This window comes from Ixodes scapularis, unplaced genomic scaffold (assembly GCF_016920785.2).
Source record: "Ixodes scapularis isolate PalLabHiFi unplaced genomic scaffold, ASM1692078v2 PGA_scaffold1__304_contigs__length_218370807, whole genome shotgun sequence".
NCBI lineage: Eukaryota > Metazoa > Arthropoda > Arachnida > Ixodida > Ixodidae > Ixodes > Ixodes scapularis.
This window is the reverse complement of record NW_024609846.1, coordinates 54,341,827-54,361,744: the sequence shown is the minus strand read 5'-3', so window position 1 is coordinate 54,361,744 and position 19,918 is coordinate 54,341,827. Positions and strand designations below refer to the sequence as shown.

General features: G+C 45.9%; 1 protein-coding gene across 1 annotated transcript in view; it reads right to left on the bottom strand.

The window, feature by feature from the left end:
- The window catches only part of LOC8032601 (transmembrane and coiled-coil domain-containing protein 6), a 33,814-nt gene that overhangs the window by 5,038 nt on the left and 8,858 nt on the right, over window positions 1-19,918 (bottom strand). The window contains exons 4-9 of the mRNA XM_029970290.3: window positions 19,543-19,652; window positions 17,381-17,564; window positions 11,889-11,993; window positions 9,330-9,406; window positions 7,598-7,708; window positions 6,220-6,322 (exon numbers count right to left, since the gene is read on the bottom strand). Coding sequence (XP_029826150.2) covers window positions 6,220-6,322; window positions 7,598-7,708; window positions 9,330-9,406; window positions 11,889-11,993; window positions 17,381-17,564; window positions 19,543-19,652 — 690 coding nt within the window. The remainder of the gene's footprint in view (window positions 1-6,219; window positions 6,323-7,597; window positions 7,709-9,329; window positions 9,407-11,888; window positions 11,994-17,380; window positions 17,565-19,542; window positions 19,653-19,918) is intronic.

Genomic DNA, 19,918 nt, shown 5'->3' with positions numbered 1-19,918 from the left:
AGCTCGTTTTTGGTTACAAGCTCAGATTGAAGAACTCGCAGGCTGGGAGGACTTTAAGTTAGCTTTCAACAAGACATTTGTTGGCCAGACAAGTACCGCGGAAAAGTGGCAAAAAATGCAGGAGCAGGCGCAACAGAAGAGTGAATCCACCACCGCATATTTTCTTGAGAAAATGTTACTGTGCAAAGAATTAAATCTCAGCCTTGAAGATGCCAAAGAACAGGTCTTAATTGGAGTGAAATCAAGAGATGCTTGCATCTCACTAACAGCAAAAGAGCACAAGGATGAAGATGAGCTTCTGGCGGATCTAAGAAGATTAGAAAGAGTCAGCGGTTCGAGGATTCAGAGGTCTTCTGCCGACAGGGCGCAAAAAGTAACTTCGAGTTCAGCTCAACTTGTAAAGCCTCCCTCGTCCAGACCATGGGCTAGTGCACGGCAGGGAGTCCAACCTAATTCGGCTACGACCCAGGTAGATAAGACCAGTGCTACACCCACTGACAGGAGACCAGGAGCCAAACCTCCCAAGCGTGACGCCACGGAATGAAACCTTGCCACAGTAAGATGCTATGGCTGTGGAAAATACGGCCATTTAGCTAAGGACTGTCCGTAAAAAGCCAAACCCCCCAGAAACTTTGTAGTGAATCTAAATAACAACGATCCAGCAAAGTTCCTAAAGACAGCCACTATCAACGGGGTTCAGCAGGTGTCTGCCATGATCGACCCAGGAAGCTCAGAATGTATTATGGGACACGCTGCAGCGGTTAAGTGCAAACTGCAGATTACCTGCTCATCAAAGGGACTGTATGGCCTCGCAAGCACTGACGAGTATGCCGTGAAATCGATTGGATCTGCTTTCATCGACATCTCCATCGACGACATTGTGTGTAAGGGGGTGGAGGTCGTCATTGTGCCAGACAGCGTACAACCTGTAGACATCCTAGTTGGGCGGACGTGGACGGAGCAGCCCCACATCGCATATCTACGAGTTGGCAACGAGCTGCGAATTGGATATAGGGATGACCTGCCCTTTTGCAACATCGAGCTGCCCCTGCCACCAACAAAGGACAGCTTAACAGTGAGTGAGACGACCACACTTCCCAAGAAAAGTGTGTGCTGGGTCACCCTGCAGCCCAGAGAAAAACGAGACTCCAATATCATTCTTCGTGACGAGCTTGGAGGAGAGAGTCTGCACCACTTGACAGATAGAAATGTGAACGTCCCGATCGTCAACGACTCATCCACTGACAGACATCTTCGGAAAGGTCAGATGTTTATGCATGCCGAAATCTTGGATGACGAGGACGAGCTGCATGTGGCACGCATCGATACTGATTGAAAGGAACCGATCTTAGAGAGTCAAGTGAACTTTGATCAGGACACTGCAGAAGCCAAGGTGTCAGCGCTGATGGTAGTGCTCAATAATTACAGAGACTGTTTTGCCCTCTCTCTTGAGGAGCTTGGATGTACCCATTTGACTGAAATGACTGTCATTGAAAAACCTGGCAGTGTCCCTGTGCATTCCAAGCCCTATCGCACTAACTTGGCAGAGCGAAACGCAATTCGAGAAATTGCTACGGAGTGGAAAAACTGCGGGTTAGTAACGGAGACGTCCTCACCATACGCTAGTCCTGTTCTCTTGGTAAAAAAGAAGAACGGAGATGACAGGTTGGTCGTGGACTTCTGCAGGCTCAACAGCCAAGCAATCCCAGACAGGTTTCCGCTGCCTGACATCGATGACCAACTTGCGCAGCTCGCAGGCGCGAAGCTGTTCTGCGTTCTGGGCTGTGCTAACGGGTATCTTCGGATCCCCCTGAGCGAAGATTCCAAGGCTAAGACAGCACTCATAACCCCAGACGAGACTGGACAGTTTGAGTGGATGATTTTCGGACTCAAAAATGGCCCAGCCGTGTTTCAACTTTTGATGTACCAGGTACTGGGACCCTTGCGAAACAATGTAACTATGTGCTACCTCGACGACATTCTTATTCCTGCAAGGAATTGGGAAGAGATGGTGGAGAAGCTGAAGAAAGTGCTGGGCGCCATCAGAGAGGCAGGCCTTACTCTAAAGCTGCCGAAATGTTTCTTCGGAAGAAGAGAGCTCGAATATCTCGGATTCAGGATACGGGAAGGGTTTCTGCTTCCTGGAAAACAGAAGACGGAGGCAATCGCAAACATGAAACCCCCAGAGGATGTACATGGCGTGAGGCAGTTTCTTGGGGTGACAGGTTTCTTTCGGAGGTTCATCGCGCATTACGCGACAAAGGCAGAGCTGCTGTCAAGATTGCTTCCGAAGAATAGCGACTTAGTGTGGGGTGATGAGCAGCAAGAGGTGTTCGAGCAGCTGGAGGAGGAACTAACCTCGTCACCAGTGTTGAGGCTGTACGACCCTGCCGCTCCCACCGAGTTCTACACCGATGCAAGTGTTAAGGGCCTTCCTGGCATGCTGCTGCAGCAGGATGTGGATGGGAAATGGCACCTAGTATTTTGCGTCAGTAAAAAGACCACAGACGCTGAGAAGAACTACCACTCTGGGAAGTTACAGTTGATGGCAATCGTGTGGGCCGTCGACCGCCTAAGGGCCTTACTTTTGGGGATTCCGTTCGTGCTCGTGACGGACTGCCAGGCTACCGTGTACCTGAACACGCACCCGCATGCTGAAGCCGCAAATCGCAAGGTGGTTTAATCTTCTTCGAGAATACGCATACGAGGTGAGGTACCGGCCAGGAAAAAAGGTGGCCCACGTCGACTGCCTGAGTAGGAGTCCAGAAGGACCAGCAACGGACACAATGGATGAGTTTCTGAGTTCTCGGGTTGATGTCTACATCACCATGAATCTCGATGATCAAGTGATCATGATTCAGCGATCGGACCCAGACTTAGCAGGGCTGGCAAGAATTCTGCAAAAACCGACGGCAGAAAGGACAGAGGAAGAAAAGCGAAGAGTTAAAGAGCTGAAGCTCAAGGATGGCAAGCTCTTCCGCATCGAACAGGACGGACAGAAGTTGCTCTTCGTCATGCCAAAAGCGATGAGAAAAATGCTGTGCGTTAAATTTCACGACATGCAAGGACACTTCAGTGTTGATTGAACTGTTGCCAGGATAAAGGAGCTGTATTGGTTTCCACAAATGAAACGTTATGTAAAGCAGCACGTCCAAGGCTGCTTCGAGTGCCTCCTTGCCAAAGTGCCAGGAGGGAAGAAACCTGGATTTCTTCACTCAATCCCTCCAGGAAAACGACCGTTCGAGGTGGTGCACCTTGACCACGTTGAACCGTTCGTTCGAAGTGGAAGACGCAATCAGTGGATCTTGGTGTTGATTGACAACTTGACCAAGTTTGTGAAGCTGTACCCCGTACGAGACACTTCCAACAAAAAGCGTGCTGCGATGCTTGCAGAGCTTTATCACCAAGTTTGGCCTGCCGGATCACATCATCTCGGATCGAGAATCTTGCTTCACATCGCACGAGTTCGAGAGCTTATGTCAAGAGAAAGGTGTCTATCACACCCTCAACTCGGCTCATCACCCAAGGGCAAATGGCCAGGTCGAACGCGTCAATAGGACCTTGATCCCGACAATAATAACTACGGTTGAAGACCCACACCACAAAGACTGGGATCTCAAAATCAAAGAAGTTGAGAGCTACCTAAACGCAGCCTGTACAACGCGTCAACAGGCACCAGCCCGTTCAAAATGCTGCATGGTTACCAGCCCCGAGTCGAAGACGGCCTTTTGCGTTGGCTCAACAGAGAAAATGAAGAATGGGAACAGCCGGAGAACCTTCATGAGTTGGGCCGAGAGGCTATACAGCGCAAGCAAGAGAAGTCAAGCGAATACTTTGACAAGAGCCATTTCGCCGCTCAAAAGTTAAAAGTTGGAGATCTGGTCGTGATGCGTCGTCCTCCAGAGTGCACAGGAGACCCAACAAAAACACAAGCTAGATTCAGGGGTCCGCTTTTCGTGACCGAAGTCCTTCCAAGCGACACGTATAGAGTGTCGGAAGTGAAAGGCACAGAAAAGCGGATCTACGCGACCACGGCCCACATCACTCAGCTGAAGTTGTGGAGGAGGCCAGGTGGCGAAACTTCAAGTGACTCTTCTGGTGAAGAACAAGAAGACAACCCCACTGAACCACCACCACGGAAAAGTGGGAGGTCTCGCAAGCTGCCTGTTTACCTGAAGGACTATACGTCTATGTGAAGTGAAGTGATGTGATGAGTGCAATCTACGGTGTAATGTAGTCTTTTATTTTGGCCTTTAGAAACTGAGGACAGTTAAAACCCAGCATGGCCGAGTGTTAAAATAACATGGTACAACAGTGCACCTTATTTTTCTTTGTGAATATGTTCCGACACCGCGGACGTGGAGGGGGAGACCGCAACTCCGACGGGGGGCCAGCTGTGTTTAGAACTCTGGCAAGGAGGGGTGCTCAGACAGGAGAGGAGGACAATCGTTTGCTGAGCATCTGCTGCCGCGGGGCCTCGACCACTTCCGCGGGCGCTGGGCATTGCCCGGCAAAGGAAAAGAAGAGACTTGGCTTCCAGGCACCGATGGAAGACGTTCGCGTCGGAAACCTTTCAATGTACTCTTTGTCATTGTTTTAACCTTATCTAACCGTAATAAAGTCTTTCTTTTATTCGTTACTTTAAAAACGGTGACTTCTTGGACCATCAAGTTAACAGATGCTCATCCAGATTGAAATAGACAGGAGTAGGGATTGAACCTAGGATCGCTGGGTTCCACGGAGCAAGCCTTCATTCCACATGTTCCGAGCTGCTGTGCTAAGTTAACAAACCCAGTCACCAATACCCCCAGATTTGGTCACATGATTGCAAATACTTAGAAACTTCCAAACATAGTATTCCCTGCTACATGCCTCTGCATACGAAAGATCAGCACAAAAAGTTACAAATGACTGAAATTCTCATCTACTGCCGAGATCGGTTATAACAAAGTCAACGGGAATTGGAAATCACTTCGCTAAATCCGTTTCTTCACCATATCTGGAATTCATAAAAGTAACACACAAAAAAGAGATACCACGGTCCGTCACGGGCACATGTTTATCGTACCTGCATAAAGCAGTCGAAATTCTTTGCTAGATTGGAGCTGCTTCTTGCAAACTGCGAGAAGATCCAATCGAGCAAATATCTTTCGAGCTGTGTACAAACCGTGTTGACAGCTGCGGAGGATGCCAGCGGTGGACTCCTTTTGTTACATTTATGCGGACTTTGTCCAGGATGGCACACTTTTGTTTCAAAGAAATTGCTTTCGTCTTCCCCGTCAGGGTGCCGGCGGTGCCGGGACTCTCCATCGTTGAGTAACAATGATTCGCCGAATTGGTGCTTGAGCGAAGTTACTTTTGCGCAGAGAGCGACCACACCGACCAGCGACGCCGACACCGAACACAAAGCAAACAAAGAAGCGCGCACGGCACCGATTTCTTGCTCAAGCTCATCTTTCAACGGTATAGAGAGCCCAGATTTGAGAGAGGGGGAAACTGCTTATCTGGGTCACGCGGTTTGTGGGCCGCATTTGCAAAACGAGCTGCAGCCTGCAAAGAGTCAGAACTCAAAAGCATTCACCATCTGCACACGCCTGTCCGCCTTCTGCCCAGTTTCCTACCCACGCTGCCTACGCACAACCAAATGTAGGCACACTTGCGCCAATCTGCCCAGGAGGCATCCGGCATTAAATTGCAGATGCTCTGCATGATTGGAGTTGCTCCCCTTCTTCAATCTAGGCTCTCTCTATCGTCTCTGTCGGTACGTTGTCGCTAGTGCTCCAAACGCCCCTATTGGCACTCCACAACGGCATCTCGATGTGCGATGCAGAGAAGCCCCTTCCCAGGTAAGGACCAGGGAGCAGACGACGATGCTGAAGCTGCCGCCGGCAACCTTTGCAGCATCGTCTGCAGCCTGTTCTGGGTGGCTGCTCGCCTGCAGCATCAAAGTACAAAGGTCAAAATTTTCCTTCGCTATATTTGCAGGAGCCGGTCAATTTCATTTGCTAAAAACAGACACAAATACATACATTAAAAAAAATAGCAATTGGGAATGGGAAATCGTGATTGCTTTTCTGTAGCCGCTTGTTTGTTATAACCGACTTCGTCATAACCGGTCTCGACAGTACAACAATTCCATAGATCTGCAGAGATGAATGAGCAGGCTATCTTATGTCATTCCTGTCAGCGTGAATGTGCCAGGTAACAAAAAGTACACACCGAAACGTCTTGCTCATTTAGCCGAGCACAGGCGACAAGACGTTCTGCCAAGACCCTGCACAGGCTTGCAGCTTCCTCATGGTCAGCAACAGAGCAGTCCTCCCTACGAGCAAGCAGAAACTATCTGTCCATTCTCGTGTCTCACCTTGGGGGATGACAAATTCAATAGGTCCCATCGTTTTTTTAGAGTGCAGCTCTTAGGCGCCCATTTCCGGCGTGAGCATCGGTGTCGCCGTCACCGTAACCATGCGCTGCATTATGGGAAACATCCCATAATGACGTCATGGGGGTCCTGCGCATTGCATTATGGGAAACGTCCCAAGATGCAACGTGCGGGTAGGAGGGAGGAGGATGAAGAGGAGGGGAGTGGAGTGGAGGAGGATGGGGAGAGGAGGAGGAGGGGGGATGCCAGCTACCTGTTGTGCAGGCAAGTGATATCACCATTCATAAATCACAGAGAGGCACGTATGAAAACATGCACTCGTTATCCAAGTGGCCATCTACAAGGGTATAGGCCTGTGCTGTACCCATCGATCTCTGTGGCACGTCAGACGAAGTTGGTAAATTGTGTGCCGCCAAGGTCAACAACGGCTTGCTTGTGGTAGCTCTGTGTATCTTGCCTACGGCACTCACCAAATATATTGTTGAAGACAAAGAACTTTATACCAGTCATGCAGGAAAACATCCCATTGGCCCCGAGGGATGTGCACTCGCTGTTCTGTTGTGCCAACACCGAGCAGTCTTCGACAGAGCCGAGAGCAAGTAGGATGACATAGGGAGTACCACATTCTTCGTCAAAGTGTTGACTCTGACACTGTCTTGTTCTCCTGCCTTGCTCCTGCTGTCCTTTTCCCTAGCACCAGCAGAACTTAGACAGGGTAGAGCTTCCAGTAAGAGAACTATATTTTCTTTCTCTGGACAAGGAGTGAGCGAGAATACCACAATAGTATACATATATATATCATTCCGAGATTGTTTAGTACGGTATACCGCAAAATCGAATTACAGTAAAACCTCGTTATAACAAAGTTGAAGGAGCGGTCGTAATTATTTCGTTATAACCATTAGTTTGTTATAGCCAATGTCCATTTCTTCCCACTATTAGCAAGCAAGGGGAATTATGATTCCTTTGTTATATCCATTAGTTTGTTATATCCCATTTTGTTATAACGAGGTTTTACTGTACCTCAAGAGTGGAGGAAAAGCAGGGGAGGAGATGAAAAAAAGTGGGTATGGATAAGGAGGAGGGGCATACCCTCCCCTCCATACCCTCTCCTCCTCCTCCTCAAGAGCTGCACTTCAATTCGGCGTTACAGGAAATTGTAAACGTCTTTCATTTTTTGTTTTTTTGATAGGACTGCCTAAAAAAGACCAGCACCTTGAGAAAATGTTGAAGGTCACCCTTGCAAACTGAGAGACGAACCAAGGACTCGTTTCTTTTCTCAGAAGGTCTCGGAACTTGCACACCACACCTAGATGCACCAAGCACCTGCAGATAACATGTCAAGCCGTGTGTGTTAATAAGAATAATATGATTTGTTTCTATTACAAGTAAATAGTGGGGACCAAAAAACAAAGCTGCATTAGAAGGCTTGACATGCCTAGGGCCCCACACATCCTATGGCCAGCAGCACAACGGGCAAGTTCATACAAAGTAAACATAATTAACTTAATCATTCAGTACTCCGAAGACGAAAAATAAAAAAAGACAGAAGAAAGCAACAAGAATCTGGATTACAAACAAGTTGAACAATATAGTTCAATAATCAAAACATTTTATCATAAATGAAGAGACATGCTTAATGCTACGTATGTAACTTCCAAAATTCGTGGTGTCCATATGAATATATGAGAATATAAGACATTTAAAGATCTTGGGATTAGACAGGTCGGCAGGATTCGGTCAATAATTAACTGACACCGATTGCTGAGAATACTGATTTGATCAACCAAGTTGATCAAAACAATATTTGACAAACTATGTTCTGAGTTCTAGAGAAATGTTACCGACTAGCAGCACTGTGTTCTCAAGATCGGTAAAAAGCATGGAGGTGGTCTTTGTGGCAGTCGTGCAGTATTGGGTGAACCTAATGTCCGTACATAATCTGCACAGAAACATTTATCTTTCTGTGATAGCAAGAAGCTACATACTTAAAATAACTGTTCTGGTATCTATGGGGACAAACCAGACAAGTTATATACACTGTCACCAGCAACACCTAGAGAGGTTTTAGAAGTCCCGTCAAAAGCAGCATGGAACATTGTAAAGGTTGATAGTGATGATCTATCCCCATGTGGTATCTGATGTCTGTTGCCTCCCACAGATGAAATTTAAAGGTACTCCCACTCCCATATTTGGGACAAAGCTTCATAGTAAGTGAGTTGACCGACACATAACTAAAAATAGCCAATCAAAACACTGGGGTAAGCACAAAACATTGTTGTGCAACCTGTTATTCACAGATGAACATTAATCCTTCTTCCACACCCATTAGTATTTTGATGATAGCATTAAGTTGTACAAGATAACTGTGAAATACTAGTTAACTTGGCATTTGAAAAACAGGATCTTGCATTGCATGACTGATTATTTTCTTATCACACTATCCCTGTACGTTAAATTAATCCCTTCTTTAAAAGAACAGGCTCTACTTATATGCAAATTTAGTCTGAGCAGTCTTGACTAAAATCTTAATGCTACAAGATACTTTTTTTATTGCTTGAAAATCATTCACACTAAATTCTTTATTATTAGATAACCAACAAAATCATGCCAATATGAGAAAAGCTACAATTAAGTTTACAACAAGATAAACTCTGCAAGACACCATGATGAATTTAACCCAAGTCTGGGGCCGAAAGAAAAAGAAATGTTTCCGTCCGTTTCTTTTTCTAACACTATAAAATAAAAAAAAATAAAAAAATAAAATCTTTCTACTGACCAGTTTTGGGTTTGATTTCATCATTTATAAACTTTCACCAGCTCACCAGCACAATGACTGTATTTTCCGCAAGACAGTTGAGGCTTATTCGGAACATGCAGAGCACTAAAAACATCACTACTGCACGAATTAACATTATTTTAAACCAGTCGCAAGGTTGGCACTTACTCTACATCAGCTGAGGGAGAGCGGGTGTACGCTTGAAGTGCAAACAGGCATGATTCCAGAAGCTGGTTGTGAGGAGTCTACAAAAAAATAAAAGAGCTGGCATACCCAAGCAATGTGAAGAAGGTGCAAATGCAACTAGGCATGTACTCAATTAATTCTTCTCTCCAACTGGGCGTGGCATGTGTCAGTCGAGATTCCTGGCACGACCACCCTGATACGCCAAGCGCATGGGCCAGATTGTTTGTTGTTTGTGGTGGAACAACCACCGAGCTCCAAAGCTCTACGTCGTGGGGTGGCAGTGTACGCCCCTATAAATGACACGCACTGTACCCAGTGGCGTAGCTAGGCCATCTGGCGCCCAGGGCCCTTATGTCTTTCGTAAACACCCCGCCCCCCCCCCCCCCCCCCCCCCCCCCCGGTCCCCCTCCCTCCCTTTACTTCCCGGGATCGCAACCAAGCAGTAATGTGGGAAGGGAAGGGCGCAGGGGTTTGCCGGGTGCTGCCAGAGGTGGCACCCCCCCACGTGACTGGGACGCCTGGTATCCGTGGCCCAGGGCCCCCCGGTTGCTTTGCCAACTGACTGTACCATATGTAAGAGAAAACACTGGGTTGTTGTTCATTTGGCTTTCAGCATCACAAATATTATAATTAGTTTGCCATTTAATATGAGGATTAGGTAAAAAAATGTCTTCAATATATAGCGTTAAAACTTTGCCTCCCCTAGCATATATCATCCCCAATACACCTTGTATCTCCAATGCTCGCTGCTAGTCCCCTGCCAATTGTGGTCCAGGAAGCATAATTTTTTGTTACTTTAGAGGGTGGACAAAGCATGCACCAATTGTAAAAACAAACATTGTAAAATATTATCTAGGTTTTTTAAACTAGTATTATAAGTGACATTTTCAGAGAATGTTATATACAAACATGTAGTATTTTCAATCCAGTCGAGTGGAACTGGTACTCATTTGTCCTAATTCAATGTACTTGATGTCTTTTTTGCTTTTGGATTCTTTTTTAATGCAAAAGCATTGACCGTCCCATGGAGCGAAGAAGGCGTTGTCTTCGAGTCGTAGGTCCAAGGAACGCCACCCCACAGAGAAAAGCCCTCTTCCTGGTGCTGCGGCCCGCGCACCAATAAAAGGGAGAGGGAGGTGCGCACGGCTGCCGCTCTCTCCCTTTTCTTAGGATATGTGTCAGGTGTGGCCGGAGGGGAGGGTGGGGGGGAGAGCGGGAAATTCCCCCTCCCTCTCCCTGTGCACTACTGTATGACGTGTTCTACGCTCTGCTTTCAGCCATGTCGTGCCGCCCGGCCGACCTTTGTGGAGGACAGCGGGGTGTGCTGCTTGTAGGAATGCGCTGTGTGTATGAATGCTTTTGCATTCCTACACCGTAAGCAGTCTTAACTGCCCTCCTATAATTTTAAGGCCCTTATCTATATTCTTTAAGAAAATGATACAGCTCTCCAGAAGCCAACCCTGGAGGACTATTTTCTGGCAGGGAAGAGTAACCTCTTAATGTTGCAAAATCATTTGGTAGCTAACGCCTCTAATTAGAGTGAAGGATAAATAGGATATAATTATGGCAAAAAGAAGCCAGAGATGTTCCCCTGAGGCGTACGATTCAAACAGAACTGAATAGAACTGACGAATAAAAGTTCTCGACTTTGCACAAAGGTTACCGTATTTGCACGAATATAACGCGAGTTTTTTTCCGAAATTACGTGCTCCAAAACGCACCTCGCGTTATATTCGGAATCGAGTTCAGCCACGAGGCGCGCGAGTCTGGAGAAAGCCAGAGGAGAAAGTCATCCCTCCGGCTCAATGCAAAAGATCCAATGGGAAAAGAAGTGGGGGTGTGGAGGGCCATTTTCTAGCCATTGGGCCACGTGAAGGGGCGAATAGAAAACATAAAAAAGCATTTTTATCGCTTTTGTGTTTTTACATCGCGCGCACGCTGCACGCGCGCGCGCCATGCGGGAATGCGGGCACCGGCCAATTCGAGCCAAGCCAAGCCGGGCCAAGTCAAATCAACACAAGCCAAGCCAAGACCACCGACCGCGTTTACGCAATCGTGCAACACGAGGCATTTGTTTACGAAGAGGGACCAGAACAAGAAGTGTGATCGTGTATCGGGTTCAGCAGTCTTTTTTCTGCCAGCGCATTGTTTAGTTTCTGCTCCAGAGTGGTCTGGTGTTTGTGTGTTGGTGCTTCTGCTTCCGCGCCTTGTTTGGATTGTGGGCTGCCGAGGAGCTCCCACGGAAGAAAAAAGAACTACCAGACAAGCAGGTGCCGTGCTGCTGCATACCTGCGTAGTCGCCAAGTGGATTGTAAACGGAAGGACCTGAGCAGTGAGGATGAGTGCAGTCAAAACATAAACAGATATTTCTTCCATTTCCATTGACTTTTCACTTCTGCTATGCCCCCAAGTGCGAGAAATTGACGCGGCATCGGTTCGCGTTATAATAGTAATAATATTTTTTTTCTTTTTGGGGGCATCAAAAACTGCCCTCGCGTTATATTCGTGGTCGCGTTATATTCGTGCAAATACGGTATATACCTCAAGCGTCTTCACCAGAGCATAGCAGATCCCTTGTGCAGTCAACCATGTGCAGCACTGATCACAGTCCGAAGCCATGTTGCCTAGCGCCCATGTACATTGGTCCTGAAGAAGCACAAGAGCAATTTATTTAAAAGAAGCTCCGGTCAGAAATAAAAATAAAAAGCTTCAAAGACATGCAAAGGGTGAGGCACGTGGGCCGGTGCAACGAGCCTGAACACCCACAGGCAGGGTGGGAAACATTTTTTTTAAGCAATGAAATTCAATTCAATTTATTTAAATCAGATTTGTTTGATTTACATCAGATTTATTTGCTTTAAATCATTGTAGCCAAAGAAAAATAATTAATTATCATTAAATGTATTTTTTAAACATGGTAGATGGATTGGCCAATTCATTCAAATAATGAAAAACAATTTGTACAAAAGAATTACTGTACATTTTTAAGTACACTCCTAGTGACAACTTTTTATTGATGTAAATCCAGCCGTACTTGAACAAATGCAGCTTAATTTTTTAGTTAGTAAAAAAAACTTTTTTTGCATGTTTTCTGCTTATATTTGCTCGCGATACGGCATAATCTTGTTTTCATTTCTTTCTTCTGCGTTATGAATTGCCTGCCATAAAACACCCCTTAACTGATAACGAAGCACAAGGTAGAAAGAAAGCTCAACAATCTGATTGCTCAAAAGAGCACTGCTTTTTGCTCATGTTCAGCCTGCTACAATCTTTCTTGCTAGTTGATTATGTGAATTAAATACAAAACAATTGCAGAAACATTTTTTTCAAGTAAACGACACACTCTAAGTAAAAAACTTTTAGCCTTTCCACTCTGGTGAAGAGGGAAGACCAGCAAAGCTGTACTATGCTGGGAATGAAGTAATGGCCGACCGCAAGTTGGCAAGCCAGAGTGGAAAGGCTGGAAAGGTTGCCGCCATCTATGAACGACGGCGGCAACCAGATAACCAGCAAGCCGGTTGTTTAGTTGCCGCCGTCACTAATAGATGGCGGTAGCTGTCCAGAATTTGTGTCGAGATTTTTTTATGGACACAATACTGGAGAAACTAACCCATAACAGCTCCGCTGTAAAAATATTTTTGGAATTATTGTTGAATAAAATGTTTGATTTAAAGGGATGGTGAACCAATCTTTGGATTTCATAAAAACAATGCTGGAGATGTAGGCGGGACGCTACAATCCCTACAACACTACTAGTAAGGCGATATCTCAAGTGGAGGGCCGTATTTTTGGAAAAAGAAGTCTAGATTGAACCAGGCCGACGAGGCGCATGACGTCAAGATACCTAGTTTCCTCCCCTCTTCGCTTCGCTCCCTCAAGGCCGCGAGGCGGAGAAGACGCGAGGCCGTTCCCTCTCCTCCTCGGAGAAACATGACGTCAACACTCCTGCCAAATGCGCCTCTTTTTTCGAAAAATACGGCCATCCGTTTGAGATATCGCTGTATGAGTGATGTTTTGGTGTTTGTAGCACCCCGTTGCACGCTTTTGCCGCGTGTTTTGGGGAACCCAGATTTCGGTTCAGCATCCCTTTAAGTCATCACAGTAAAAGGGGTGTGATTTATGTCACGATTTGTAGCATAATTTAAGTCACAATTTAACTCGTCTTGATTTTTATTTTCCCCCATGTCCACAAGGTAGGGCACTCTTTTCTGCATTTTTATCGCACTTAACACTAGCGTATAATACTCCTTACAAAGTGGACGATCAACTGAGGCCTACAGCCTCGTTTAAAAAGGCAGAAGAGGAAATGCTTATCTAGGGAAATATTCTGTTTAAGTATTATTTGGAAAATGGTAAAGGAAACATATTTTGAAGGAAATTCCTGCCGAGAATAGACTGACTGTAATGGGGAGGAGATTGAGGAGTGGCGCACCCTAGCGGCTGCCTTGAGAACTAACGCTGTGTGGCAAACAAACCCTTCAACCGCAGTCACTGGCACATTCGCTGCCATGGTAGACGGCGATGCGAGGCCCGCGAAAGATGTGTAACACTATTTTTTTCTCCTAAACGCATCTAGATAGAAGTAATCTAGTCCCCCTCTTGCATTCAATGTCATCGAAGTCCTCTTGGAAGGCAAAACAAGAGCATGTGTGGTCGCGCGCGGGAGTGCCAAGCCAGCCACGTCGTGTCGGCCACGCGTGCTGGATCATGCATGGCTAGCGCAGCGTCCGTGTTTTTCTTAATGATTCCCAAAACACGCACTTCACTTTTCAGTTACCGTGTCTCTTGTGACAATCATGGACGAGAATGGCCAGAGCAAGCGGTGCATCGTTGAAGGAGAGGACGTGCTCAACTGCGATCATGTCATAGAGTGCAGCGTTGCACCAGAGCCGATGGTGGACAGTGTCCACAACATTGTGTATGTGTTGGAGTCCTCCGCTCTGCATATGCCCGGTTCAAAAGCATGCTTCGAGCACTGTGGTATGCAGCAAGTGCGCACCATTTTGCTACATACAAATATGTAAGGAGCACGAGAATGATGCGGCGTACGCTAGGCGAATGCTAGTGTCAGAGTTGTTTGCCACACAGCAATTGCCCGAGCTGCTGCTGATGATAATGAAACTGCGCCCCCTATAGACCTTTGCAAAAAGAGTGCTCTGGCTGCCGCTGTTTTTTTTGACTTGAGCTACCCCTATTGGCCAGAAATTTCTGCCACCCGCCTCAGCTGTGGAAACCCGGTCAGCACGACTGCTCACCTGCATTGTGCATTCAGAGTTCGCTGGCTTTTCTTTAAGGTTTTTACTTTATCTATGTGTTCAGGATGCTTACCCTTTTTGTGTTACTTTCTATCGTAAGAACCAGGGAATACCAAAGCTCGTAGCCTGCTCGGTCTTTGCAGGAAACGAACGAAGAGAGCGAACGTCAAGCAGCCCGTGACGCGGGCTGCTTGACGTTCGCTCTCTTCGTTTATTTCCATTGATTTAACCCCGAAAAGCCTTCACAGCTATGTTCCCGGTCTTCGCGAAAAATAGCTGATAGGGTCAGGTTCGAGGTGTGGGGACAAGAGAAACACATTCATTCATTAGCCTTGGTGCTGTGCAAAAAAAAAAAAAAGCAGCTCTCTTTAAAACGTGCCTTAAAACAAGCTGGATTCCGTCAAATCGTCATGAAGTGACATCGCCAACACTGTATACTAGGTATGCTGTGTTATTTGAGAACTACTCAAACCCTGTTCTGATAAAGCACCACTGTGGGGTACATACTATATATGTTGTTCGATTGATAAGACTCGTTGAATTTCACGTTGTGAGCGGGGAATACCCATGCATCCTGGCTATCCTGGTGGTCAAATATTTACGATAGTTAAGACCTTTTTTAGATTGACACAGGTGAGTGTTGGTGTTGTAAAAAAATCAACATAAAATGCAACCAACATTCCAGTTGCATTTGTTCTGTCGTGCATAGACTTACCAAAAATAGCTTTCACTTGTTTGGTTTCATTCCCAAAAATAGTACAATGCTTTCTTAAAAACCTCGAGAAATTCTATTCGCCATAGAACACAATATTTTTTTAGAAAAATGCGGCAATTTAGGTGTTGCCAGCATCTGGAATTGTACCTATGCAGGCTGCCACAGCCCATTAATAAGAAAACCCACAACACAGCGCAGTCGGGCAACACTGACATACACTCTCAAAACCAGGGACGTGCGCTGTAAATTGGTTCGTTTGAGACTGCCACTGGAGAAGTCTATAGTTCAATCTCCTTGCCAATAGCATGGCAAGGCGTCCCTATCAAAACGCCGAAGATAAAGAGGCTGAATTATAAAAAGGCCATACGTCAGAACGCAAAAAAATTAAAATGCCAAAAAAATGAAATGTTAAAAAATCAAAACATTAGAAAGAATAAACAATGGGATGGACAAGACGTTCCTTCGGTTATTCTTTCTCATGTTTTAATCGCTTTCAAAGCGCTCACCATAACTTTAGTCGAAAAATCAAAGTGCCGAAAACTCAAAACGCCAAAGACTACAAAAGGTGTAAAGAAACCACTTAAGCGTCCCCCGGCTCATCACACCTCGAAAAGACAGCAATCTACAGTGGAAGACAACGAAAATCAATAAACAAGGAATCACTGTGCTATGCTACAAGATATACAGAAATAGAGTTTTCCTTCTTTAAAACTTGAAACATGTGAAGCAAAGCTACGAGGTGTGATCAAAAAGTTCTGGGGCTGAGTTTGTAGCGCAAAAAGAAAGGGCAGCAGTTGAAGAAAGGGAACTTCGTGTCTCGTTATATTAAAGGGCGCCGCTCTGTGAACGTTTGTATCTGTGCTGAAATCGCCAATGCACGGGCGCAATGGCAATTTCACAATAAACTGCAAACCAGAACGAGAGCGAACATCAATTATGCATCAAACTTGGCAAGTATAAAATAGAAACCTTTGAAATGATTCAGCATGCTTGCATCAAAAGGCAGTTCATTTTGCAAATTGTTTTAAGCGGCACTCATGCTTCAGGAACGGCAGAACATCGCTGGAAGACGAAGAGCAGTGAGGCAACCTTATCCGAACTCTCCTTGACTTCAGTGACATCTGTCATTCTTGAGTTGCGAGTGCCACTCAAAACACCCCCCCACACCTCACTGCTTCTTGACATGAGCCTTCTAAATAATTTCAGAGGTCTGTTTTAGATCTGTCGAGTTTGACGTAAAAGTGATGTTCGCTTTAGTTTGCAGTCTATGGAAAGATTGCCCTTATGCTCATGCGTATGGTCAAACAAACTTGTGTAGCGCAGCTCCAAATGTTCATTGAGAGATGCCCTTTGGTATAACAAGACACAACGGTCTCTTCTTTCAACTGCTGTGCACGCATCACTGTGCTGCTTTCTCTTTTTACACAACAAAATCAGTCCCGGAACTTTTTGACCACACCTCGCATACTATTCAGGAATAACTTTTCATGGCTATTGGAAAAGAGGATGAAAGCATGTGCACATGTGCAGCTTGCACAACCTCTCCCCTAACTTTGATTACATTGACAAGAAAATTTATCTCCTAGCATAGCTAGGTGATGACAGAGTAATACCAGCATTTTCATGTTTCGGCATTTTGATGTTCTGATGTTTTTACTTTTTAAGTATTTGAATTTTCCACTTCTTGAATTTTTGGCTTTTTAAATTTCCGGTGTTATTAATTTTGGCATCCTAATAAGACGGCATTTTTGATTTTCAGCATTTTGAATGGCTTCCCACGGCAAGCAGCTCTGCTCACACAAGTAAATGATCAAATACCAGCTACCTCATAAACCTTCATACTTAAGAGGTTTCCATAACAATCTTTTTTTTTTCCAGTGTTGTACTAATATATTTTACCATTCAAATTAATGAAAAATGTAAAAGTACTGTTTGCTCAGAGTTAAAATGTACCACAACACCATAATAACAACCAAAATTCCTAGCACAAGAAATAAACTTTCCTCAACGAAACAGCTCAAAATAGCTTTTGGTGCCCTCCAAAGTCAAGTCAAGAAGTTTACTTGTAGAAATGGATTGTAGCCATTCAGGAAGGTGATCAAGTAGGGTGCCACTGCTCTGACAGCCCTGAAGGTGGCCTTGTGATTTCCACATGACAGGTTAGTCACGCAGGCAATCGCTTCCAACTGGCGGCAAGGATCGTTTGAGGACACCACATTTGTCAGAGCTTCCATGGCATTCTGGTTTCTGGAGGTAAACGAAAAGCATCTCAAACTGTACGTGCAGAAGCTTCAAAGTTTTTAGACAATAAGTATACAGTATAGACCACTTACAACATAACCGCTTATAGTGCAGGACCGGGTATAACGCAGCTTTTTTAAACCACCGGTTCGCCTCCCATAGAACTCCATGTAATTACATACCGCTTAAAATGCAGGAGCGCGAAGGGAAATACCGGTTATAGTGCGGTTTCTGGAACAGCGCACCGACAGCGCTGACCGACCAGCGCAGCGAGCACGCTTCCCTGTGCGACTCTAGATAACGGCGCGAGCCTGGCTAGCCGCAAGCGGCACTCGCGGGGCAAGGAGGTTGCTCGAAGGAGCGGGGAGAAGCAAAGAGAGGGGCTTCAGTTGCCATAGCGATGGAGGGACGCATGCACATGTCTTTCATGTGCGTGCGTCCCTCCGCTGCGTTGGAAACAACCGCAACGACAGACCAATCGCAGGCCGAGGAGAAGTGTGCGTGCGCGTTGCATGCCGGTCGCGGGCCGGTCGCGGGCCGGCTTCATCTATCCGCAAACATGGCGTCGGTTGTGATCGTCGACGTAGATGGCGTGGTGGAAGCTCATTGTTCCGCGTAAAAGCGCTATCCTTGACTGTCAATTTTCGTTGTGTGTCGCTATGATAACCCAGCTTGTACTAGAAGGGAAGATCCCCCTACTCGTGCGGCGATGTCGTGGCGGCACTCTCAAGACGGCAGAAACGCCAGTGTCATCGTGTTTGTTTACTTTGACTACAGTGGTGCTTTCTAAGCATTTGTGTTTTCGAACATCGCCCGGATTTCTTATTTGGAGCATTTCATGCCCGTGCTAAAGTTGAAGGTATTACTGGCGCGTACCGTATGAAGGATGCGAATTTTTACGCGTTTTCGTCTCTGGAGAAAAGTGATCAGGGTTACCAATACTGAACGCTCACAACGTCCGTCCGCAACCCGCGACGCCGTTAAAAGGCTGCGCCAGGCAAAAGCCGCTCATTTCTTTCAAAATGTGTGACACACTTGAGAGAGAAGTGTACTACTCTGGTGAAATAAAGACTTTCCTCAAACTAAGCTTTATTTTTCATCTAACATAAAATAAATTCTTTTACAAAGGTAAGCTGTCTCATGGCATGTATTTTGGCCTGAAAAATTGATGTTTTGGTTATAACGCGGTACCGCTTATAGTGCGGATTTTCGCAACTCCCGCGACATACGATATATGCGGTTTACACTGTACCAGGTACAACTTAAAGGGGCGGTGCAACGATTTTCGGACTTCCGTCAAAGATTTCTGGAAGTTGCCCCCTGACATTTGTGAAGTAAAGAACAGAAAACCGATTTCGCCTGCGTGTCCTAGTTCTTGCGTAAAAAAAAGATAAAGATTGGCATTTCGGGCACTTCTCAACTCACTCCCAGCCTTTAGGGTCACACCTGGTCGCACTCCCAGTGACGTCATTCGGAGTGCCGTGTAGCTTCCCGTGTGCTATCTCGGAGGACGCTTCCCCTCCCTCTCTCTGCGTACATTAGCGGGCGCTATGCTGCAGCTTAGAGCCGAGCGAGGTCACGTAATCTTTCCGCCGTAGTTCCTTCGGCTGCCACTTGGGGCTGCAGGTGGGGGAAAAAGCTCGGCTTTTGCTTTGCGATTATGCAGCGGAATCGCGACATTTTTAATGAAGGAAGTGTTTTCTCTATCCTCTGGGACACGATAAACAACGTAAAAATGACGAGATGCAAATTGTTTTAATCATAAAATCGTTGCACCGCCCCTTTAATGGCACGCACGTCAGCAAGCAAGGTTTTCAGGAGGTGTTTGCGATTAAATTGCAAACACTCTACATGCTCTCAGCAGCTTGCTCTCTTAGACCTAGTCTGTTTATCAAACTTCATTGCCGAGTAGACATGGCTTGTGCTGTCTTTTCTGATTTCCTCACAGTTTGCCTACCACACTTGAACTCAAACATGTACTTACGCATAGAAGGCACTTATGAAGTCGTCTCCCATAGCGAGTCCAGCCTTCAACCTTCGGAGAAGCTGCTTATTCTTCCGCCAAGACTTCAACTCTGCCACGAGGCCTGAAAACTGAAATATGCCCATGTTTTAGTAGTAGTCAATCTATGCATGAACTCTGCCACAGGGCCTGAAAAGTAAAATGTGCCTCTGTTTCAATAGTGGGAAATTTATGTGTGAAGGCATCAACTGCCATTGCTTCAGCCAAATAGTGTTCTCATAAACACTCTCTTAGCTTTCTCTTTGCCTTTAACAAAAGATGAAAATCTGTGCAATACATCAGGCCTCCATATGCAACTGCTTCGTAGCATGTCAAAATGAAAGGCTGAAAATGTTAT